General features: G+C 66.0%; 2 protein-coding genes and 1 long non-coding RNA gene across 3 annotated transcripts; all 3 read right to left on the bottom strand.

Moving 5' to 3' along the window:
- Positions 1 to 573: 573 nt before the first annotated feature.
- On the bottom strand, positions 574 to 16544 carry ESYT1 (extended synaptotagmin 1). Its single transcript, XM_082299124.1, has 31 exons — positions 16255 to 16544; positions 14925 to 14966; positions 13893 to 14027; positions 13744 to 13817; positions 13543 to 13615; positions 13361 to 13450; positions 12140 to 12195; positions 11897 to 12020; positions 11619 to 11795; positions 9733 to 9815; positions 9578 to 9626; positions 9396 to 9485; positions 9200 to 9292; positions 9028 to 9099; positions 8859 to 8945; positions 7538 to 7687; positions 7302 to 7439; positions 6334 to 6510; positions 4994 to 5076; positions 4128 to 4176; positions 3446 to 3535; positions 3019 to 3114; positions 2848 to 2919; positions 2660 to 2746; positions 2424 to 2570; positions 2213 to 2349; positions 1936 to 2028; positions 1714 to 1845; positions 1523 to 1628; positions 1371 to 1420; positions 574 to 1267 (listed from the first exon to the last, which is right to left on the bottom strand). The coding sequence occupies exons 1-31, from the start codon at positions 16522 to 16524 to the stop codon at positions 1234 to 1236; spliced, it is 3156 nt and encodes a 1051-aa protein (XP_082155250.1). The 5' UTR covers positions 16525 to 16544; the 3' UTR covers positions 574 to 1233.
- Positions 16545 to 17020: 476 nt separating this feature from the next.
- ZC3H10 (zinc finger CCCH-type containing 10) lies at positions 17021 to 19720 on the bottom strand. The gene is made up of 2 exons (XM_082299013.1): positions 19619 to 19720; positions 17021 to 18460 (listed from the first exon to the last, which is right to left on the bottom strand). Exon 2 carries the CDS (start codon positions 18434 to 18436, stop codon positions 17267 to 17269), a length of 1170 nt encoding a protein of 389 aa, XP_082155139.1. The 5' UTR covers positions 18437 to 18460; positions 19619 to 19720; the 3' UTR covers positions 17021 to 17266.
- A 562-nt stretch (positions 19721 to 20282) lies between these two features.
- Positions 20283 to 21979, bottom strand: LOC309583332. The gene is made up of 3 exons (XR_014227159.1): positions 21837 to 21979; positions 20612 to 20634; positions 20283 to 20480 (listed from the first exon to the last, which is right to left on the bottom strand). It is a non-coding gene; the product is annotated as an uncharacterized lncRNA (long non-coding RNA).
- Between the last annotated feature and the right edge of the window lie 926 nt (positions 21980 to 22905).

A 22905-nucleotide genomic window follows, 5' to 3' on the forward strand; every position in this document is an offset into this window, starting at 1 on the left:
GCACAGAGCGGTCACCCCCACCCCCAGCGGGGACACCCCAGACCGAGGGGGACACCCCCCCCCCACGGAGGACAACACCCCGCAATGGGGACAACGCCCGGGTCCCCCCCCCATCGTGGGGGACATCACAGGGGTCACCCCACGGCCACGCCCCATGAGGGCACCCCGTGTGTGGCACCCACGGGGGCACCCCCAGCGACACCCAGCACTCGGACCCCACGGGGGACAACACACAGGGGACACCCCCTCACCCACGAGGGACAACAACTCCCCCCACGGGCCCCCAAGTGACAGCACCCCACAGGGACACCCCAGGGCCACACCCCAGGGAGGTGACCGGCGAGTGGACCCCACGGGGGACACCCCAAAGGACCACCCACCCCCACGGGGGACACCCCCATGAGGGACACCCCGCGCCCGGACCCCACGGGGGACACCGCAAAGGGACACCCCAAGGAGCACCCACTGGGGACACCCCGATCGCCACGGGGGACACCCCAGGCTGCCAGGGACACCCGTGGCAGTGTGACACGGTGGGACACCGCCACCCCCCGAGGCCACACGAAGCCACCGCCGTGTCCTCCCTCTTTTATTAGCGCGGGGGGGGACGGGGACGCAGCCCCGGGAAGGCAGCGAGGGGGTGGCGCGGCGGCGGTGGCAGCGCGGCGGTGACATCCCGGTGGCGGCGCGGCGGTGGCATCACGGTGGTGGCCTGGCGGTGGCATCCCGGTGGTGGCATCACGGTGGTGACACCCGGGTGGGATCCCGGTGGTGACATCCCGGTGGTGGCATCCCGGTGACATCCCGGGGGTGGCATCCCGGTGACATCCCGGGGGTGACACCCGGGTGGGATCCCGGCGGTGACATCCCGGTGACATCCCGGTGTTGACACCCGGGTGGGATCCCGGCGGCACGGCGGGGATATCCCGGCGGTGACATCTTGGGGACATCCCGGACGTGGCAGCAGCAGCTCGAAGAAGCGCCCCCGCGGGGGGGGCCGGGGGACACAACCCCCGGGGGTCCCCCCCAGTGCCGGGGGGCGCTCGGGGGGAAGGGGGGCTCAAGGCACGAGGTTTGTAACAGTCTGGGGGGCGCGGGGGGGCCCCGGCCCAGCGCGTCTTTGGTCGGTGGCGAGGCGGGGGAGGGGGCGGTGGGGGAGGGGGCGGCAGCAGCCGAGGGGGTCCCGGCCCCCCCCTCGCCCTCCCCATGGGGGGGTGCGGGGGGTCCCCAGTTTTAGGGGATGCTCCGATCATCCTGCAGCTCGTACCTGTGTGTGGGAGTGGGGGGACATGAGGGGGCGCGGACAGAGACCCAGAGACCCCTCCCCAGCCCTCGCCCCCCCTGTCCCAGCCCCCCCCAGCCCCACTCACCAGCGCGGTCCCCCCTCGGACAGATCCACCTGAGCCAGGTCCAGCTGGAGCTGCGGGAGACCCAAAGGCTCAGGGGGGCTCCCCCGGCACCTCCAGACCCCCCAAACCCTCCTCAGAACCCCCCCCAGAACCACCCCGGGACCCCCCCGGACCTTGCCCAGCGCCTCCTTCTCGCGGGTGACGAAGGACAGCGTGGATTTGACGGTGGCCTCCAGCCTGCGCCGCGCCGCCTCCTCCAGGGACAGCTCCCACTCGAACCTGCGCACACGGGGCCGTGCTGGGCCGCACTGGGCCGGACTGGGACGCACTGGGCGGCACCGGGGGACCCCCGCGCGCCCCTCACCTCTCGTTGAAGTCGGGGTTCAGGGTCTTCCTCTGCACGCCGGTTTTCCTCTTGGTGCCGCGGCTGCGGTCGGGGAGCAGCACCAGGGACACGTAGGGGTCCGGCAGCTCCTTGGCCGCCGCCCGCAGCTCCCTGGGGGCGGGTCAGCGTTCAGGGTGGGGGTCGCGACCCCCGGGTTTCCCCCCCACACCCCCTCCGAGCCCCCCCCCAGCCCAGCCTCACCTGCAGGCGTGCACGATTGCCACGAGCTTGCGCTGCTCGCCGTGGTACCACAGCGACAGCTGCACCCGGGGACCCTCGGGGGGCTCCGGGCGGCTGCGGGAGGGGGGTGGGAGAAGGGTCAGCACCCCAAAAACCCCCCCTGCACATCGGGGGTTCGCAGCAGGACCCCCCACCCCCGCCCCGGCTGCGGGTTTGTAAGCGGAGCGGGCGGAATTTGGGGTTGGGGTGTCTGGGGGTGGGGTCGGAGCCCTCCCGCCCCCGCCCCCCCCGTTCCCACCTGTCCGCCGGGGGCCGGCGCTGGCGGAGCCCCCCCGGGCCTCGTTCTTCATCCTCCTCCTCCTCCTCCCGCCCCGCGGGCTCCGTGTCCCCCCTGCAGCTGGCGACCCCCTCCTCCACCTGCTGCGACACCAGCACCTGGGGGGGCGGGGGGAGCGGTCAGGTGGGGGTCTCCCCTCGCCCCCCACCCCCTTCCCAGGACCCCCACTCACCCCGAGCTGCGCCCGCAGCAGGACCTGGGCGCCGGGGCCGCCCCCGGCCAGTGGGACCCAGCCGTCCATCGCCAGCCCCTCGGCGGCCAGGAGCTGTGCCAGGGGCAAGCTGAGGGTGCCCAGCGCTTGTCCCCCCTCCTCCTTCACCTGCGGGCACAGCGGAGCTCAGGGACCCCCGCGCAGGACCCCCGGGGGCGGCGGGGACGGGACCCCCACCCTGGGCACGGGGCCAGCACCTGCAGCTGCAGCGACTCCGCGTGCGGCCGCTTGATGAGGAAGGAGAAGCCTTCATCCCACACGGGCTCCGTGGAGGGGGCGCAGGTCTGGAGGGGTGGCAGAGAGGGGGCGACAGGAGGTGAGAGACCCTCGGAACCTCCCCCCTCCCCAAACAATCACGCTGAGCCCCCTCCCCAGCGCGTCTCACCTTGGTTTTGTAGCAGACATCGCGCACGGCCAGGCTGGCGAAGGCAGCGGGGGGCTTGGAGCCCTTGCGGAGCTGCAGTCGGGGGGGGCACCACGGGGGTCACGGGGGTGTTGGGGACATTTGGGGACGTTTAGGGACATTGGGGGGACCCCTCCCTCCCTCCCTCCTCACCGGCAGCTCGGCGGCTCGGTCCAGGAAGACGCAGAGCAGAGCGGCCGAGAGCTCCTCGCCGCGGGCGGGCTGCAGGAGGCTGTTGGTGTGCAGGACCTGGGGGGGCACCGGGGGGGCACCGGCCGTGGGTCGGGGGTCTCACCGAGGCCGGGGGGGGCACCGGCGGTGGGTCAGGGGTCTCACCGAGGCCGGTGGGGGGGCACCGGCCGTGGGTCGGGGGTCTCACCGAGGCCGGGGGGGGCACCGGCGGTGGGTCAGGGGGTCTCACCGAGGCCGGGGGGGACCCCCAGAAGGCCAGGGATGGTTGGAGGGGGAAGGAATGGGGGTGCTGAGGTGGGCATTGGGATAGGCAGGGGTGGGTTTGGGGGTGGGGGGCATGGGGAGGGGGATGGGGTGGGGGTTGGGGGTCCGAGAGGGTCGTCGGTACCTGCTCGAGGAGGGCGGGGCTGGGCCGCGGTTCCAGGTTCTCCAGGCGCACGTGGAGCCGCCCCGACTTCACCTCCTCCAGGGGCAGCCACTGGGGCGGGGAGGGGGCGTGAGACCCCCCCGAAGTGAGACCCCCCCCCAAAGTGAGACCCCCCAAAGTGAGACCCCCCAAAGTGAGACCCCCCAAAGTGAGACCCCCCCGAAGTGAGACCCCCCCCCAAAGTGAGACCCCCCCAAAGTGAGACCCCCCTCAGTGAGACCCCCCCCGAAGTGAGACCCCCCCTCAGTGAGACCCCCCCTCAGTGAGACCCCCCCAAAGTGAGACCCCCCCAAAGTGAGACCCCCCAAAGTGAGACCCCCCCAAAGTGAGACCCCCCCACAAAGTGAGACCCCCCAAAGTGAGACCCCCCCAAAGTGAGACCCCCCCTCAGTGAGACCCCCCAAAGTGAGACCCCCCCAAAGTGAGACCCCCCCTCAGTGAGACCCCCCCAAAGTGAGACCCCCCCCAAAGTGAGATCCCCTCTCAGTGACCCCCCCAGTGACCCCCCGTGACCCCTCCTCAGTGAACCCCCTTCAGTGACCCCCCCCCACAATGACCCCCCCAAAAATGACATCTCTGCCCCCCTTCAGGGACCCCCCCCACAATGACCCCCCCTCCGTGCCCCCCCCAGCCCCTCCCCCACCTCATCCACGACGCGGCTGCTCAGGACCCTCCTCAGGGGCACCTTGCACCTGGGGGGGGCACTGGGTGAGGACCCCCCCCCGGGACCCCCCAAAAACTCCGCTGGACCCCTCAAAACCTCTCTGGACCCCCCAAAACACTCCCGGATCTTCAAACCCCCCCAGACCCCCCAAAAACTCCGCTGGACCCCCAAAAGCCCCTCTGGACCCCCCAAAACACCCCCGGATCTTCAAAAAACGCCCCCTCGGATCTTCAAAACCCCCCCCAGACCCCCCAAAAACTCCACTGGACTCCTCAAAACCCCTCTGGACCCCCCAAAACATCCCCGGATCTTCAAAAAACGCCCCCCAGGCCCCCCCCAAAACTCCGCTGGACCCCTCAAAACCTCTCCGAACCCTCCAAAACACCTCCGGATCTTCAAAAACCCCCCCGGATCTTCAAAACTCCCCCCAGACCCCCCAAAAACTCTTCTGGACCCCCAAAAGCCCCTCTGGACCCCCAAAACATCCCCGGATCTTCAAAAACCCCCCCGGCTCTTCAAAAGCCCCCCCAGACACCCCAAAAACACCTCTGGACCTCCAAAAGCCCCTCTGGACCCCCAATAAACCCTCCCCAGACCCCTCCAAATTCCCTCTGGACCCCCCAAAACCACCCCCGGATCTTCAAAACCCCCCCCCCCCCCGGACACCCCCAAACCCCTCGAATTCCCCCCAGATCCGCCCCGAATCCCCTAAACCCCCCCCAAAACCCCCCAAAACCCCCTCGGACCACTCAAACCCCCCCGCGAGTGCCCCCCAAACCCCTCCAGACCCTCCAACCCCACCCCGGACACCCCAAAACCCCCCCGGACCCCCCCAAATTCCCCACCGGCCCAGGAAATCGTCCTTGTCGATGTCCTTGTCGAAGAGATCGAACTCCACGTCCTGGCCCGGGATGTTGTCCACGATCACCTGGAAAAGAAATAATAATAATATTAATATTAATATTAATAATAATAACAACAATTATTATTATTAGTCATAAATATATTAAATAAACACATATTACCGCGTATTAATAATCCGTATAAAAATTGATAACGATTAATAATAAAGTATTGAACACCGCAATATTATTAATAATGATAATGATAATGATAATGATAATGATGATAATAATAATAGTGATAATAATTTTTATTATAATGATAATGATAATGATAATGAATATTATTTCTGTATCCATATAAAAATTAATAAATGTTAATAGTAAAATATTGAGCACCACAATATTGTTATTATTAATAATGATGATAATAATTATATATATAATACATGTAATAATAAGGTTAATAATTATTATCATAATAATGGTGATAATGATACTAATAAAAATTATTACCATCATTATTATTAATAATAATATTGCGGTGTTCAATATTTTATTATTAATCGTTATTAATTTTTATATGGATACAGAAATAATATTCATTATCATTATCATTATCATTATAATAATCATTATTATCACTATTACTATTATCATTATTATTATCACTATTACTAATAATAATATTGTGGCGTTTAATATTTTATTATTAATCGTTTTCAATTTTTATACGGATTATTAATACGCGGTAATATGTGTTTATTTAACATACTGCATGAGATTTATAGTGGAAACAACAATAATAATAATAACAACATTAATAATTATTAATTATTATCCTGAATCTCTGCCATCTCTCCTTTATCTCCTGGTTCCTACAAAATATCCTCGTGGTCCAGAAATTCTTGGATCCAACCCCGTGCCTCAGTTTCCCCTTCCAGGACCCCCCCGTGCCTCAGTTTCCCCTTCCAGGACCCTCCCCGTGCCTCAGTTTCCCCTTCCAGGACCCTCCCCGTGCCTCGGTTTCCCCTTCCAGGACCCTCCCCGTGCCTCAGTTTCCCCTTCCAGGACCCTCCCCCGTGCCTCAGTTTCCCCTTCCAGGACCCTCCCCGTGCCTCAGTTTCCCCTTCCAGGACCCTCCCCGTGCCTCAGTTTCCCCTTCCAGGACCCTCCCCGTGCCTCGGTTTCCCCTTCCAGGACCCTCCCCCGTGCCTCAGTTTCCCCTTCCAGGACCCTCCCCCGTGCCTCAGTTTCCCCTTCCAGGACCCTCCCCGTGCCTCAGTTTCCCCTTCCAGGACCCTCCCCGTGCCTCAGTTTCCCCTTCCAGGACCCTCCGGTACCTCGTAGGTCTCGTTCCAGCGGGGGTTCAGCTCCTCCTTGACCACTCGGCTGCGGAAGCCCCTCCCGGCCACTCGGACCTTGGCGTAGGGGTCGGAGCGGCCCCGGACCATCCCCCCGAGCCGGTGGTCCTTGGCCACCAAATTCTCCGCTTCCAGCAGGTGGATCCGCAGCACGCGCTGCAGCGGGACCACCGCGAGTTGCCGGGGGGCGACCAACGCGCCCGGACCTCCCGGGACCACCGCGGGACCACCGCGAGTTGCCGGGGGGCGACCAACGCGCCCGGACCCCCCGGGACCTCCCCGGGACCACCGGGAGCTGCCGGGGGGCGACCAATGCCCCCGGACCCCCCGGGACCTCCCCGGGACCACCGGGAGCTGCCGGGGGGCGACCAAACGCCCTCGGATCCCCCGGGACTTCCCCGGGACCACCGGGAGCTGCCAGGGGGCGACCAACGCCCCCGCACCTCCCGGGACCACCAGGACCTCCCCGGGACCACCGGGACCCCCCCGGGACCACCGGGAGCTGCCGGGGAGCGACCAACGCCCCCGCACCTCCCGGGACCACTGGGACCCTCCCGGGACCACCGGGAGCTGCCGGGGGGCAACCAACACCCCCGGATCCCCCAGGACCTCCCCGGGACCCCCTCGAACCCCTCCGGGACTACCGGGAGCTGCCAGGGACCACCGGGACCCCGGACACCCCGGGACCACCGGGAGCTGCCGGGGCACGACCAACACCCCCGGACACTCCTGGACCCCCTCGAACCCTTCCGGGACCACCGGGACCCCTCCGGGAACCCCGGGACCACCGGGCCGGCCTCCCCTGGCATTGCCCGTCCGGTTGCCCGGGACCCCCAGCCCCATCGCACGGAACCCCCGCCCCATTCTGACCCCCCCAAGACCCCCCCAAAACCCCCCAGCCCCCCTGTGACCACCCCCAGGACCCCCCCTCCGGTCCCCGTGCCCACCTCGGTGCCGAACCGGGGGTCGGGGCTGGCCCGGTTGGGTCTGGGGGGGGCTCCCTCGGCGCTGCCGCTCGGAGCCTCCGCTTGCCCGGGAGGCACCGGGGTGGCCACGGCGGCCTCGGGGGGATCCGGGAACAGCACCTGCGGGGGTGGGGGTCAGCACGGGGAGGGGGTGGGAAGGGGAAGGGGCAGGACCCCCCTCCAGGACCCCCAAAAAAGCCCCCCCGAGCGCTGGTCACCCGCAGGATGAGCTTGAGGTGCAGGCGCGCCCCGGGCCCCGAGCGCTGCAGAGGGAAGGGCTCGGCCAGGGCCAGCTCGGGCGACTGGAGCAGGCGAGACAGAGACAGCGACAGCGAGCCCAGGGGGGTCTGCCGGGGGTCGTCCTTGACCTGCGGGGAAAGGGAGGGGATGGGGGGTCACTGAGGGGAAAGGGGGTGCGGGGGGGAAAAGGGGGGAAGGGGAAAAAGGGGGGGAAAAAGGGGGAAAGGGGGGAAGAATGAGGGGGGAAGGGGAGGAGGGGGAAAGGGGGGGAAAAAGGGAGGGGAAGGGGGGGGAAAGGGGAAAAGGGAGGGGAAAGGGGAAAAGGGGGGGGAAAGGGGGTAAAAGAGGGGAAAATGGGGTAAAAGAGGGGAAAAAGGGGGACAATGAGGAGGGAAAGGGGAGAAGAGGAGGGGGAAAGGGTGGAAAAAAGGAGGGAAAGTGGGGAGAAAAGGGGGGAAAGGGAAAAAAGTGGAAAAGTGGGGGGAAAGGGGGGGGAAAGGAGGAAATAAAGAGGGGAAAAGAGGGGAAAGGGGGGGAAAAGGGGGCAAAAAGGGGGAAAAGGGGGGAAAAAGGGAAGAATGAGGGGGAAGGGGAGGAGGGGGAAAGGGGGGAAAATGGGGAGGGGAAGGGGGGAGAAAAGGGGAAAAGGGGGGGGAAGGGGGTTAGAGAGGGGAAAATGGGGGTAAAAGAGGGGAAAAAGGGGGACAATGAGGAGGGAAAGGGGAGAAGAGGAGGGGGAAAGGGTGGGAAAAAGGGGGAAAAGGGAGAGGAAGGGGGGAAAAGGGGGGAAAATGAGGGGAAAAAGAGGGGGACAATGAGGGGAAAAAGAGAGGGACAATGAGGAGGGAAAGGGGAAAAGAGGAGGGGGAAAGGGTGGAAAAAAGGAGGGAAAGTGGGGAGAAAAGAGGGGGAAAGGGGGGAAGAAAGGGAGGAAAAAGGGCAAGAATGAGGGGGGGAAAGAGGGGGAAAAAAGTGGAAAAGTGGGGGGAAAGGGGGGGAAAAGGAGGAAATAAAGAGGGGAAAAGAGGGGAAAGGGGAAAAGGGGGCAAAAAGGGGGAAAAAGGGGGGAAGAATGAGGGGGAAGGGGAGAAGAGGAGGGGGAAAGGGGGGGAAAAGGTGGAAAAAAAGGAGGGGAAGTGGGGAAAAGGGGGGGAAGAGGAGGAAAAAAAGGGGGAAGAGGGGAAGAAAGGAAGGTGAAAAAGGGGGGGAATGGAGGGGGTAGCGGGGGGAAAGGAGGAGTAAGGGAGGGAAAGGGGAGGAGCAAAGGGCGGGACACGGAGCCGGGGGTTGGGGTCTCACCTGGAAATCCACGTCCTGGTTCCTGGGGTCGTGCAGGAAGAAGCGGAAAGCGTCTTCCCAGACGGGGGCCGAGGTGTTGCAGACCACCTGGGGGGGCTCAGGTCAGACCCCCACCGTGCCCCCCAACCCCCTGAGATCCCCGCCCGACCCCCCCCAAAGCCCCTCCCACCTTGCTCTCCCTTGTCACGTCCTGCACCGAGACCTGAACCACGGGGTTGGGCTCCTTCCCCGGCTTCTTCATCTGCGCAAAAACGGGGTGGGGTCAGGGGGGGTCCCCACACCTCGAACCCCCCCAGGGCAGCGCCCTGGACCCCCCCGGACCCCCCCAGACCCCCACTCACGGGCAGCCCCTCAGCCCTGTCCAGGTACACGATGAGGATGGCGGAGGACGGGGGGTCGGGTTTGGCCACGATTGTCCGGTTCCTTTCCAAAACCTGAGGAGGGGGCACGCCAAAAAAAAAAGGGGGGAGGGGGGGGGTCAGTCGGGGCAGCCCCCCCCCAAGCACAGCTGAGCCCCAACAAACTCATCCCACTGACCTGGTCCAGCTTGGAGGCGTCGGAGAGGAGCGAGAGCCATTCCAGGCGCAGGTGGAGCCGGCCCTGGCCCCCCTCCTGCAGCGGGAACCACTGTGGGGAGGGGGTGTCAGCGCGACCCCCACCTCCCCCCCCGGAACCCCAAAACCCACCCCGTCCATCCCCCCCCTTCCCCCAGCACCCACCTCCTCCATCACCCGTGCTCTGAGCACCTCCCCGAGGTCCAGCTTCATCCTGGGGGATGGGAGACGCTGGGAATTTGGGGAGGGGAGGGATTGGGGGAGGGGAGGCAGAAACCCCCTCCCCTCACCCCAAATTGGGGGTGCGGCCCCCCCCTCACCTGCCCAGGAGATCGTCCTTGTCGGGGTCTTTGTCGAAGAGCTCCACCTCCACCTCCTGGCCCGGCACCTCGTGCACGATGAACTGGGAGGGGGGACAGCAGCAGCTGGGGGGGGGGGGGTCCCCAAAGCCGGCGGGGGGGTCCCCAAAGCCGGCGGGGGGGTCCCCAAAGCCGGCGGGGGGGTCCCCGTGTCCCACTCGGTGGGGTGGGGGTGTCCCTGTGTGTCCCTGTCCCCCACGGCCCAGCTGGGGACGCGCAGGGGGTCAGGGAGGGGGATGTTGGGGGGAGTCTGAAGTTTGGGGGATGCTCCCGGGGGTGGGGGGAAAGGGGAGAATGAAGGGGGGGAAATGGGGGGAAAGGGGGGGGAAAAAGGGGAAGAATGAGGGGAAAAAAGGGGAGAAGAGGAGGGGGAAAGGGAGGGAGGAAAAAGGAGGGGAAGCGGGGGAAAAGGGGGGAAAACGGGGGGGAAGGGGGGAAGAATGAGGGGGAAAAGGAGGGAAAGAGGAGGAAAAGAATGAGGGAAAGTGGGGAAAAATGGGGGGAAAAGGGGGAAAGGAGGGGAAGAATGAGGGGGAAGAAGTGGAAAAGTGGGGGAAGAATGAGAGGGAAAAGGAGGGAAAGAGGAAGGGAAAAAGGAGGAAAAGTGGGGGGAAAAGGGGGAAAAAATGGGGGAAGAGAAGGAAAGGGGGAAGAAGGAGGGGAAAAAGGGGGAAAGAGGAGGAAAAAAGGAAGGAAAAAAGGGGGGAACGGGGGGGAGGGGAAAAGATGGGAAGAATGGGGGGTAAGGGGAAAAGAGGAGGAAAAAATGAGGAAAGAGGAAAAGGAAGGGAAAGAGGAGGGAAAGCAGGAAAAAGGGGGGAAAAGAGAGGAGGAATGAGGAGGGAAAAGGTGGGAAAAGAGGAGGAAAAAAGAGGGAAAGAGGGGGAAAAAGGAAGGGAAAAAGGAAGGGAAAAAGGGGGAAAGCAGGGAAAAAGGGGGGAAAAGAGAGGAAGAATGAGGGGGAAAAGGTGGGAAAAGAGGAGGGAAAAAGGGGGAAGGGGAAAAAAGGAAGGGAAAAAAGGGGGAAAGAGGGGGGAAAAGGTGGGAAAAGAGGGGAAGAATGAGGGGGGGAAAGGTGGGAAAAGAGGCGGAAAAAAGGGGGGAAAGAGGGGGAAAAAGGAAGGGAAAAAGGGGGGAAAAGATGGGAAAAGAGGCGGGAAAGAGAGGGAAAAAAGGAAGGGAAAAAGGGGGAAAAAGATGGGAAAAGAGGCAGAAAAAAGGGGGAAAAAGGTGGGAAAAGAGGAGGAAAAAAGGGGGGAAAAGGTGGGAAAAGAGGCGGAAAAAAGGGGGGAAAGAGGGGGAAAAAAGGAAGGGAAAAAGGGGGGAAAAGATGGGAAAAGAGGCAGAAAAAAGGGGGAAAAAGGTGGGAAAAGAGGAGGAAAAAAGGGGGAAAAAGGTGGGAAAAGAGGCGGAAAAAAGGGGGGAAAGAGGGGGGAAAAAAGGAAGGGAAAAAGGGGGAAAAAGATGGGAAAAGAGGCAGAAAAAAGGGGGAAAAAGGTGGGAAAAGAGGGGGAAAAAGATAGGAAAAGAGGCGGAAAAGAGGGGGAAAAAGGTGGGAAAAGAGGCAGAAAAAAGGGGGAAAAAGGTGGGAAAAGAGGCAGAAAAAAGGGGGAAAAAGGTGGGAAAAGAGGGGGAAAAAGATAGGAAAAGAGGCGGAAAAGAGGGGGAAAAAGGTGGGAAAAGAGGCAGAAAAAAGGGGGAAAAAGGTGGGAAAAGAGGCAGAAAAAAGGGGGAAAAAGGTGGGAAAAGAGGCGGAAAAAAGGGGGAAAGCGGGGGAAAAAAAAAAGAAGGGAAAAAGGGGGGGGAAAAGGAAGGGGAAAAAAGGGGGGAACCTGGGGCTGCCTCACCTCGTACACCTCGTCCCAGGTGGGGTTGAGGTTGTCGTCGATGACGCGGCTGGTGGCCACCTGCGTGCCCACGCGCAGGACGGCGTAGGGGTCCGACTTGCCCTCCACCAGCCCCCCCATGAACCGGTCCTTGCAGCGCAGGTCCCGCGCACCCCTCAGGTGCACCCGCACCACGCCCTGAGGATGGGGATGGCGTGGGGGTCACCGAGGGGGGGGGGGTGGCAGAGGGGGACACGCGACCCTCGGGATGCCACCCCCACCCCTCACCCCGTCCTTACCCGCGGGAGGGGAGAGCGGAGCTGCGCGGCCTCGGGCAGGTCGGGCACCAGCGGCACCAGGAGCCGGTTGGGCAGCACGAGGTAGGAGGAGATGGTGTCCATGATCATCGTGTCCGACATGGAGCTGGCATCGGGGGGGGGGGGAGGGGAAGGGAGGGATGGACACGGTCAGGGAGGGGCCGCGGGGGGGGCACGGAGGGGGCACGGAGGGCAGGGGTGCCCCCGCAAAGGGGTGGGGCTCACCTGAGGCCAGGGATGTCCAGCAGGTTGGTCATCCCCGTCCAGTTGATGTCCAAGGTCTGGAAGGGGTGGGATGGGGTCGGAGTGGGGGAGGGAGCGGGGGGAGGACCCCCGGTGTGTCCCGGGGAGGGGGGGTCCGGGTGTTCTTTTGAGGGGGGAGGACCCCCGGTGTGTCCTGGGGAGGTGGGGGGTGCTGGTACTTTTGGGGGGGTGGGACACCGCCGGTGCATCCTTGGGGGACTTCCGGGTGTTTTTTTTGGGGGGGAGGACCCCCGGTGTGTCCTGGAGGTGGGGGGGTTGCCGGTATTTTTGGGGAGGTGGGATACCCCCGGTGTGTCCTTGGGGGACTTCTGGGTGTTTTTTTGAGGGGGGAGGACCCCCGGTGTGTCCTGGGGAGGGGGGGTCCGGGTGTTCTTTTGAGGGGGGAGGACCCCCGGTGTGTCCTGGGGGGGGGGGGTACTGGTAATTTTTGGGGGGGTGGGACACTGCCGGTGTGTCCTTGGGGGACTTCTGGGTGTTCTTTTGGGGGGGGAGGACCCCCGGTGTGTCCTGGGGTGGAGGGGGTGGGGGGTGCCGGTATTTTTGGGGAGGTGGAACACCCCCGGTGCATCCTTGGGGGACTTCTGGGTGTTTTTTTTGGGGGGGAGGACCCCCGGTGTGTCCTGGAGGTGGGGGGGGGTGCCGGTATTTTTGGTGGGGTGGGACACCGCTGGTGTGTCCTTGGGGGGCTTCTGGGTGGTTTTTTTGGGGGGAGGAGGACCCCCGGTGTGTCCCGGGGAGGGGGGGTCCGGGTGTTCTTTTTGGGGGGGGAGGACCCCCAGTGTGTTCAGAGTTGCCGGTCCTTTTTGGGGGTGGTGGTAGGGGGGGTTGCCCATCCGTTTTTGGGGGTTCGGGGTTACCGGTCCTTTTTGGGGAGGGGGGAGGACCCCCAGTGTGTCCCGGGGAGGGGGGGTCCGGGTGTTCTTTTGGGGGGGGGGGGGAGGACCCCCGGTGTGTCCTGGGGAGGGGGGGTCCGGGTGTTCTTTTTGGGGGAGGACCCCCGGTGTGTCCAGGGGAGAGGGGGTCCGGGTGTTCTTTTGGGGGGGGAGGAGGACCCCCGGTGTGTCCTGGGGAGAGGGGGTCCGGGTGTTCTTTTGGGGAGGGAGGAGGACCCCCGGTGTGTCCGGGGGGGGGTCCTGCGTTACCAGGGGCGGGGGGGGGAGGACGGACACGGGGACAACTCACGGGGCGGCGGATGAAGAACATGGTGAGGGCCCCCACGATGGGCACGTCCCCCAGGAGGGGCTCCAGGATGATCCGGAGCATCCCGTGGAGCTGGGGGTGGGGGGGAGGTGGTTTAAGATGAGATGTGACCCCCCCCTCCCCCCCAGAGTCATTCCCAGACCCCCCCCCCAAAGCCCCCTCACCTGCATCCCCTTCACCCCCGCCTTGCAGAAGAACTTCTTCACCTCCACGTCGATCTGGACGTCACCGACGTAGCTGAGGGGACACGAGATGAGGGTGGGGGTGTCACCGCGGCCCCCCCGGACCCCTCCCCAGCGCCGGGGGGGGCACCCAGGTGGCTGAGACCTGGCGCTGTCACCTCACCGGTGGCTCCGGCCGCTCACCTGATGTTGAGGTCCAGCAGGATCTGCTTCTTGTGGGTGCCGGGGTGGGCCCGGACCCCCAGGACACGGAGGGGCTGCGGGGGGTGGGGGGGGCAGAGGTGAGTGGGGGGGTCACGGGGGGGGTCAATGGGGGGACACCCCGAATTTACCTTCTCGCCCATGTCCACCTTGGTGAAGGTGAAGGTCTGCAGGTGGGTGTTGGAGGCGCGGATGGAGGGGGCCACGTTCTCCAGCAGCAGCTTCTCCATGTACTGCCCGAAGAACGGCCAGGCCTGCGCCAGGACCTGCCGGACACGGACAGACGGACGCTGGGGAGGGAGGGATGGACACGGGGTGGACACCGGGAATGGAGGGATGGACACGGGATGGACACCGGGAATGGAGGGATGGACATGGGGGGACACCAGGAATGGACACAGAATGGAGGGATGGACACGGGACAGACACCGGGAATGGAGCGATGGACACGGGGTGGACACTGGGAATGGAGCGATGGACACGGGGTGGACACTGGGAATGGAGGGATGGACACGGGACGGACACCGGGAATGGAGGGATGGACACGGGATGGACACAGGGAATGGAGCGGTGGATATGGGGTGGACACTGGGAATGAAGGGATGGACACTGGGAATGGAGCGATGGACAGGGGATGGACACAGGGAATGGAGGGATGGACACGGGATGGGCACTGGGAATGGACACAGAATGGAGGGATGGACAGGGAACAGAGGGATGGACACTGGGAATGGAGGGATGGATGTGGGATGGACACCAGGAATGGAGGGATGAACACTGGGGATGGAAGGGTGGGCACGGGATGGACACTGGGGATGGAGGGGTGGACACTGGAGGTGGAGGGGGGGGACAGAGGCAGAGATGGACAGAAGGACGCAGGGAGGGATGGAGAGGGAGGGAGGAGGGAGGGAGGGATGCAGGGATGCGGGAGGGGGGAATGGAAGGAGGCCAGGAGGGAGGGACCCAGGAGGGAGGGAGGGAGGGATGGAGGAGGAAGGGAGGGAGAGGGGGAAGGATGCAGGAGGGATGGAAGGATGCGGGAGGGATGGAAGGATGCGGGAGGGATGGAAGGATGCGGGAGGGATGGAGGGCTGCGGGAGGGACGCAGGAGCGGCGGGAGGCGGCGCAGGGCGCGGGGCGGGCCGGACACACGGACGCCTCACCTTGTTCAGCCATTCCGCCCGCTCCACATCCGGGAAGCTGACCTGGGGGACAGGGGGGGCCCTGAGCCCGGGGGGGCCGCCCGGGCACGGCGGGGACACCGCCCCTCCCAGCCCCGTGCCTCAGTTTCCCCAACCTCCCGCCGCGACCCCGCGGGGGCCCCGTCAACCCCCGCGCCCCCCAACATCTTCCCGTTCCCGGGGGTCCCGAAAGGGGGGTCCCGGTGGGGGGGAAGTCCCGAGAAAGGGGGTTCGGACCCCTCCGGCACCGCGGGGAGGGGTTTCACGGCCCCCCCCCCCTCGGCCGCCCCATCCGCGGCCGGGCAGGAAACGGCCCCCCCGGGCCCGGTGAGTCACGGCACTGCCGGAAGGCCCCGGGCGGTACCGGGGCTGTCCCCTCGCTGCGGGAAACGGAGCGCGGGAACCCCGCCCGGGGGCAGCGGGGCCGCGCTGCGGCGGGGGGCGGGCACGGGGGGCTCTCGGTGAAGCGGCGATCCCGGCCCCGGGGGTCCCGCAAGGCCGGGAGCTCAAAGCGGGGCTCGGTGGGGCTGCCGGGGGTCCCGCCCCAGCGGGAAACCCAAGGAAAGGCTGGAAAGCAGCACCGAGGGGACCCGGCAGCGGCGCCGGGAGGGTGCCCGGCCGGAGCTCAAGCGGGGCTCGGTGCTGCGGGGCTCGGGGGGGTTCCCCGGGAGTCTCAAGCGGGGTCTGCAGCGCAGCCGAGAAGGGAGCCGGGAAGTGCCCGGTCCGGGGGTCCCGGGGGTCCCGCAGCGCAGCAGAGGCGGGGCCCCGGCAGCGGGAGCGGTTCGGGATGCGGGGCACAGCCCGGGGGTCCCGCCGGGGAGGGTGCGGTGCCTCGGGGTCCCCCCGCCGGGGAGAACTCAAGCGGGGCTCAGCGCGGCGGGGCCCGGCGGATGCGCTGCGGTTCCCGGGGCTGCCCAGAGGGTCCCGCCGGGCGGGAAGTTGCAGAGAGGCGGGGCACACCGGCAGCGGGGCCCGGGGGGTGCGCTGGGGCTGCCGGGGGTCCCCAGGGGTGCCAAGAGGGGGCTGGAGCGGAGCAGAGAAGAGGGGTCCCGCCCGGGGGTCCCGCCCGGCGGGGAACTCAAGCGGTGCCCGCAGCGCAGCAGAGCCGGGGGAGCCTCAGCGGGGCCCGGGGAAGACGCAGCGCCCAGCCCCGGGGGTCCCACCGGGGGGTCTGCGCTTCCCAACCCCCGGAGGTCCCACCGGGGGGTTACGGTGCCCGGCGCGGGGATCCCGCCCCGCCCCGTAGCGGGGCTTCCCCCGAGCCCTTCCCGCCGGCGATAACGGCGCTGCGGGGCCCCGAGCACCCGCTTACCCAGGCCGGCAGCTCCCCGCGGGCCGCGCCCAGCCCGGCGGCGGCGGCGCGCACGGCCGCCTCCTCGTCGCGCTGCAGGCGCTCGGCCGCGCGCATCCCGCGCTCCCGGGCGCGCCGCCGCCGCCGCCAGCCCGCGTAGAGAGCGAGCGCGAGCACGACCGCGCCCGCGCCCAGCCCCAGCAGCCCCGCGGCGTAGGCGGGCAGCGCCCAGAGCAGCCGCCGGCCCAGCGCGCCCAGAGCCGCCAGCCCGAGCCCGCTCCGCCGCTCCATCGCTCCCGCTCCGCGCCCGCTCCGCCGCCGCCGCCGCTCCCGACCCGGCACCGCCCCGGCCACGCCCCCGGCACGCACGGCGCGCCCATTGGCTGAGCCGCACAGCCCAGAACACACCCCCAGCTCCGGACGCGTCGCCCATTGGCTGACTGCCAGCCCTTGGCCACGCCCATCGACCGCCGAGCCTCCGGCCACGCCCCCCCGTGCGTCACTCATTGGCTGCAAGCCAGGGCGTGGCCACGCCCACATCGGTCACGTGTCTTTGGACACGCCCTTGTTTGTGAGAGGGCGTGGCCTCGGTGAGGGGCGTGGCTTCTGTCACGTGTCCCCCGCCGCTGCCCGTCCCGGTCCCGCTGTCCCGGTCCCGCTGTCCCGGTCCCGGTTTCCCCCCTCCGCTCCCCGGCCCTTCCCGGCGGTACCGGGACAGCGACCGCCGAGCCCGTGCTGCTTTGGGGCTTTTCTGTTTTAATAGCTGAAAACATTACAGGGCGGGGGGAGCCCCGGTGCCACCCCCGGCCCCCCGGGACTCAGCCCCGGCGCTCAGTCCGTCCACGGGGCTCCAGAGGTGGGTGGGGGAGCACCCACGACCCTCCCCACGGGAGCTTTTCCCGCACAGCGAGGGCGTCCCACACCCGCAGCCCCCACCCGCATCCGCAGGGTCCGTGTGTCCGTCCTCGTCCCGCCGCCCCCCGGGCTCAGTTCGGCGGGGGGGGGGGTCCCGGTGGGTCCCCCGGTGTGGGTGTCAGTGCGGCATGGCCGTTATCCGCATGCTCTGCGAGGCGATGGGGTAGGTGACCATGGGCGTGGTGGCGTGGCTCATGGTGATGCCGCCGAGCGGCTGCGCCATGGACACGGCCACCGGCGCCACCGACACGGCCACGGGCGCCATGGACACGGGCGGGGGGGCCATGCCCTGGGCGATGGTCTGCGCCAGGGCTGCCGACAGCGGCGCGATCTCGGGGTTCATGGGGGGCGCGGCGTTGGCCGGAGGGGCGGCCTGGGCGCCGGCCGGGGCCACCAAATCCTGCTGGGTGACGGGGCGGGGCTGCAGGGCCTGGCTGCTGAGCGTGGTGTGCGTCTGCGCGATGCTGTGGTTGTAGTTGGTGACCGTCCCCACCGTGGGCGCCAGAGTCTGCTCGGTGGCCGTGGCCGTGGAGCTGAGCGTCATCACCTTGGCCTGGTTGCGGAACTGCGCGTTCTGCTCCAGCAGCACCTCGTTGGTGGCCAGCAGGTTGTTCACCTGCTTCTTGAGGTCCTCCACGCGCTTCCGCAGCAGCACGTTCTCCTCCTCCAGCAGCCGGTACTCCACGGACCGCGGGCTGGCGAAGCCGTACTCGTAGCTCTCGTAGAGCCCCTCCGCCCGCCGCCGCTTCAGCACCGGCTCGTCGGGGTCGTAGAGGCCGTCGTAGGGCTCGTAGCGGCGCCCGCCGGGGCCCAGCCCCTGCTCGCGGCCCCGCGCCTCGTACTCGTAGTCCCGCTGCAGGTGCTGGAACTTGCACTTGGCCCCGCGCTGGCAGTCCCCCTTGAGGAAATCCCGGCAGATCGGCACCTCCTCCTTGCTGTTGGGGAGGTCGGCGGGCGACAGCCCCAGCCCGGCGGCCACTTTCTGGCGCAAGCGCGGCGGCAGCTCGCCCGTCTTCTTGTAGCAGTCCTCGTCCTCCTTGGTGCCGTGGATGAAGCGGCAGTTGAGGCGCACGCACTCCTTGTTCTGGAAGTCGTGGCAGAAGATGAACTCGTTCTTGCGCACGCCCAGGTTGGTGACCTCGGAGATGTCGGGGTGGCGGAAGCGGCAGCGCTTTCCCCGCTTGCAGACGTTGCGCAGGAAGTCGCGGCAGATGTCGTCGGCGCCGGCGCCCGCCTCGTCGCCGCTGCCCCCGTTGGCGTAGCCGTCGCGGCCGTCGCGGTCGGGCATCTTCGAGGGGAGGGGCGGCGGCGGCTGTGGTGGGAGGAGGAAAGGAGGGATGGGGTGAGGGAGGGAGAGATTGGAAGGGACGGGGAATGGGGGGAAATCCCATCCCGGGGCACCGAGAGAGGGAACGGGAGGAGGTCTGGGAATGGGGGAGTGGGGGAAACACCCACCCTTGGGAGAGGGTGGGACCCCGGGAATGGGGGGAAATCCCACGGCGGGGCATCGAGGGAGGGAGAGAGGGATCGGGAGGGACCCCGGGAGCAGAGGAGGGAGGGAGAAAGGGATGGAGTGAGGGAGGGACCCGAAGGGAGCGGGAATGGGGGGAAATCCCATCCCGGGGCACCGAGAGAGGGAACGGGAGGAGTCCCGGGACTGGAGAAGGGAGAGAGGGAGGGACCGGGAATGGGGGAGTGGGGGAAACACCCACCCTGGGAGAGGGTGGGACCCCGGTACCGCAGGGCTACACCCACCCCGGGGCACCGAGAACCGAGGGAGGGAGCGGGAGTGACCCCGGAGCAGGGGAGAGAGAGAGGGACCGGGATTGACCCCGGTACCGGCGGGAAGGGGCAGAAACAGCCACCGCGGAGCTCCAGGCAATGAGGGAGAGACCGGGAGTGCCGGCGGTACCGTGGGATGGGAAATCCTCACCCCGGGGCTCTGGGGATGGAAGGGGTGAAGGAGGGACCGGGAGTGACTCCGGTAGCGGTGGGGAGGGGAAAAATCCCACGCCGGGGCACCGGGCACGGAGGGAGGGACGGGGCGAGGGAGGGACCCGGAGCGAGCCCGGTACCGACGGGGGATGGAGAGGAAGCACCGGGCACGGACGGAGGCACGGAGGGATGGGAGCGACCCCGGTACGGGGGAAACACCCGCCACGGGGTCCCGGCGCTGCCGCGGAGCCGGTGCAGGGGCAGCACGGCCGGGGAGCCCCCGCCACAGCCCCCGGGTGCCCCCCCGCAGCCCCGGAGCACCCGCCAAGCCCCGAACGGCGGAGAGAACCCCGAGAAGTCCCTGGCGGCCGCTCCCCGCGCCCCGGGCGGCACCGAGCCCCGCGCTGCGGGACCCGCGCCCCGTGACAGCCCCGCGAGGCGCCCCGGGACGGAGCCGCAGCGCCACCGGCGAGGCCTGGGAGAGCGGCGGAGCGCGGCCTCCCCCGGCCCCGGCGCGGCCCGGCCCCGCACTCACCGGCTCGCGGCCTCCCCGCGGAGCCTCCGGCGCCAACAACGCGCGGCCGGTGCCGGCGGCGGGCGGGACCCGCTCGGCGCCGCTTCCGGGGCGGCCCGGAAGGACCCGCGCGGCGCCGGGAGCGCGCGGCGCGCCGGAACTGCGTCACCGTGACGTCATCGGCGGGAGCCGCCGCCGCGCCGGGCTCCGCGTGGGCGATCCCGGAACATCCCGGCCCCGGCTCGGATCGATCCCGGTCCTTCCCCACGGCACCGGGCGATTCCTCAGCTCGGCCCCGAACCTGTTCCGTTAACGGGGGAGTCCCCTCCTGCCTGCCCCGTTACCGGAGGGTTCCCCAGTCCCACCCACCTGCGCCGTTACCGCAGGAACCCGCGGTCGCCTCCATCTGCCCCCGTTACCTGAGACTCCCCTTCCCGCTGTTCCGGCCCCCGTCCCGGTCCCGCCCCTCACCCCGTTACCGGACGATTCCCGGTGCCGCTTCCCGGCCCCATAAAAGAGAATCCGCCTGTTCCGACCCTCTCTTGTTCCCGTAGGACCCCTGTCCCGATCCCGTTACCGGAGGAGCGCCGGACAGTGGTCCCAGCCCTGCTCCCCCGTTACCGGAGGAGCTCCCCCGCCCCTGGAGCCGCCTCTCCCCGGTTACCGGCAGAGCCCGCACACCGTGTAAGCAATAACCAACTTTTATTCACGGCACAGCGGCCGCCGCAAAGCAAAGAACCGGGCCGGCACAGCGGGACGTCCCCGCGGCACCGGGACGGCACCGGGACAGCACCGCGGCGGCACCGGGACGGCCCCGAGCCGCGGCCCCGCTGGGGGCGGTTACTTGGACCTCTGCCTCATCTTCCTCCTCTTGCGCTTCAGCCTGGGGACAGAGCGGCGGCGTCACCCCCGGGGCTGCACCGGGACCGGGACACCGGGCCGGGCCCTCCCCGCCCCCAGGGCCCCCTCCCGGTGAGGCGGGGCCGGCCCGAGCCCCGGGGGGGTCTCACGTACCTGCGCATTCGCTTCTTGCGCCACTGCGGGAGAGACGGACGGGCGTTAGTGCCGGGATCCCAGTGCCACCAGTTCCCACAGTCCCATACGGGTTTGGCTCTCCCAGTGCCACCAGTTCCCACCCAGTCCCGTACTGGTTTACTGCCCCCACTGTCCCCCAGTCCTCATCAGACCCACACTCGTCTGGCTCTCCTCAGTGCCTCCAGTTCCCCCCCCCAGTTTCACGCTGGTTTATCCTTCCCAGTGCTCCCAGTTCCAGACTGGTTTGGCTCTCCCAGTGCCCCCAGTTCCCAAACTGGTTGGGCTCTCCCAGTGCCCCCAGTTCCCAAACTGGTTGGGCTCTCCCAGTGCCCCCAGTTCCCACCCAGTACCACACTGGTTTTCTCTCCCAGCCCTCTCAGTCCCACAGGTTTGGCTCTCTCCCAGTAGCCCCAGTCCTGTACTGGTTTATCCTTCCCAGTCCCCCCAGCCTCTGCTTTAGCACTCCCAGTGCCACACTGGTTTATGTATCTCAGAGACCCCAGTCCCAAACTGGTTTGTCTCTCCCAGTGCCCCCAAGTCCCTACCAGTCCACCCCCAGTCCCACAGCGGTTCATCTCTCCCAGTCCTGATTTGGCTGTCCCAGTATCCCCATTCCACGCTGGTTTGGTTCTCCCAGTGCTCCCAGTCCCCACCAGTCTCACACCGCTTTGGCCCTCCCAGTGCTCCCAGTCCCACACCGCTTTGGCTCTCCCAGTAACCCCAGTCCCACACCACTTTGTCTCTCCCAGTCCCCACCAGTCTCACACCGCTTTGGCTCTCCCAGTGCTCCCAGTCCCACTCCGCTTTGTCTCTCCCAGTGCTCCCAGTCCCAGACCGGTTGGGTTCTTCCACTCCCAGCCTGGTTTGCCTCTCCCAGCTGCCCTCAGTCCCAGACCGGTTTAGCTCTCCCAGTTCCCCCCACACCCACGTTGGCTTCTCTCTCCCAGTGCTCCCAGTTTCCCCCCCACATTCCTCCCAGCAAAGACACCCCCAGGGACCCCCCCCCAACCCCTGCGACACCACACCGGGACCCCCCGTTCCCTAAACCAGGGACCGCCGCCCCTCGTCCCCCGGTTCCCCCCACCGGGACCCCCCTGACCCGGGGGGTGTCCAGGCCGCAGCCCCCTCCCGCCCCCCTCCCCATCCAGGCCGTGCCGTTACTGAGGCGCCATCGGCCCCCCCCGCGCCGCCCCCCACCGCTCACCTTGGCCCTCATGGCGGTTCGGCGGCGCCCCGCTCAGTCCCGGCGGGCGGGGGACGGCGGATGGAGGCGGATGGTGGCGGATGGAGGTGGCGGCCGGCGAAGGCCCCAAGATGGCGGCAGCCGAGAGGGGCTCGCGCCGCTCGGCGGGGGCTATTTATAGAGAAACGCTCAGGCCACGCCCACCACCGCGCGAGGCACGACGGGAACTGTAGTCCTTTATGTCCAGAGCGCTGTGGGAGTTGTAGGCCAGCCGCCCGCCGCCATTTTGCGCCGCCGTGGGGTTTGGTCCCTCCCCACCTCAAATTTATTGGGAATAAAAAGCATCAAATACAGGGTTTTTTTCGGGAGTATCCGCTTATCCAAGGCTTTAAAGGGATTGTTGTTGCATGCCGAAGTCCCTCAAGGGACTTTCCTTTAAAGTAAAAGCTCAAATTATTTATTTTCCCTCAAAATTATTTGTTTTCCCTCAAAATGAGGGAGTTTTTTTCCTTTAAAATGAGGCGGGGTGGGGAGTCCCCCTCAAAATGTTTTTTATCCTCTGAGAGGTTTTCCCCTAAAAGTGAGGTTTTGTCCCTCACAACTTTTTCTTTCTCCTCAAAATAGGGTTTTTCGTCAAAATTGGTTTTTTCCCTTCAAAATGAGTTTTTCCTCTCCCTCAAGTTTTTTTCCCCTCAAAATTAGGGGGTTTTCCCCTCAAAATGGTTTTTCCCTCAAAATGAGGACGGTTTTTCCTCAAAATAAGGGTTTTTCCCCCCACAGAATTCATTTTTTCCCCTCAAAATGAGTTTTTTACCTCAAAATGAGGGATTTTTCCCCAAAACGAGGGGTTTCCTCTCAAAATTAGGTTTTTTTCCTCTCAAATAAAGTGGGTTTCCCCTCAAAATCAGGATTTTTCCCCATTAAAATTCACAGGGTTTTCCTCAAAATGATTTTTTCCCTTCAAAATGATTGTTTCCCCTCAAATTGAAGGCTTTTCCCTCAAAATGAGAGGTTTTTCCCTTAAAAAGAGGGGTTTCCCCCTCAAAATGAAGACTTTTCCCCTCAAAATACGGGACTTTTCCCTTCAAAA

The sequence above is a fragment of the Coloeus monedula genome (genome assembly GCF_965178545.1).
Source record: "Coloeus monedula genome assembly, chromosome: 30".
NCBI lineage: Eukaryota > Metazoa > Chordata > Aves > Passeriformes > Corvidae > Coloeus > Coloeus monedula.

Coding starts and splice junctions, on each gene's coding strand:
- ESYT1 (XM_082299124.1), bottom strand. CDS start 16,524: ATGGAGCGGCGGAGCGGGCTCGGGCTGGCGGCTCTGGGCGCGCTGGGC. Junction 14,967..16,254: donor GCGGGGAGCTGCCGGCCTGG/GTAAGCGGGTGC, acceptor CCTGTCCCCCAG/GTCAGCTTCCCGGATGTGGA. Junction 2,029..2,212: donor CGCCGGCCCCCGGCGGACAG/GTGGGAACGGGG, acceptor CCCCTCCCGCAG/CCGCCCGGAGCCCCCCGAGG.
- ZC3H10 (XM_082299013.1), bottom strand. CDS start 18,436: ATGCCCGACCGCGACGGCCGCGACGGCTACGCCAACGGGGGCAGCGGC.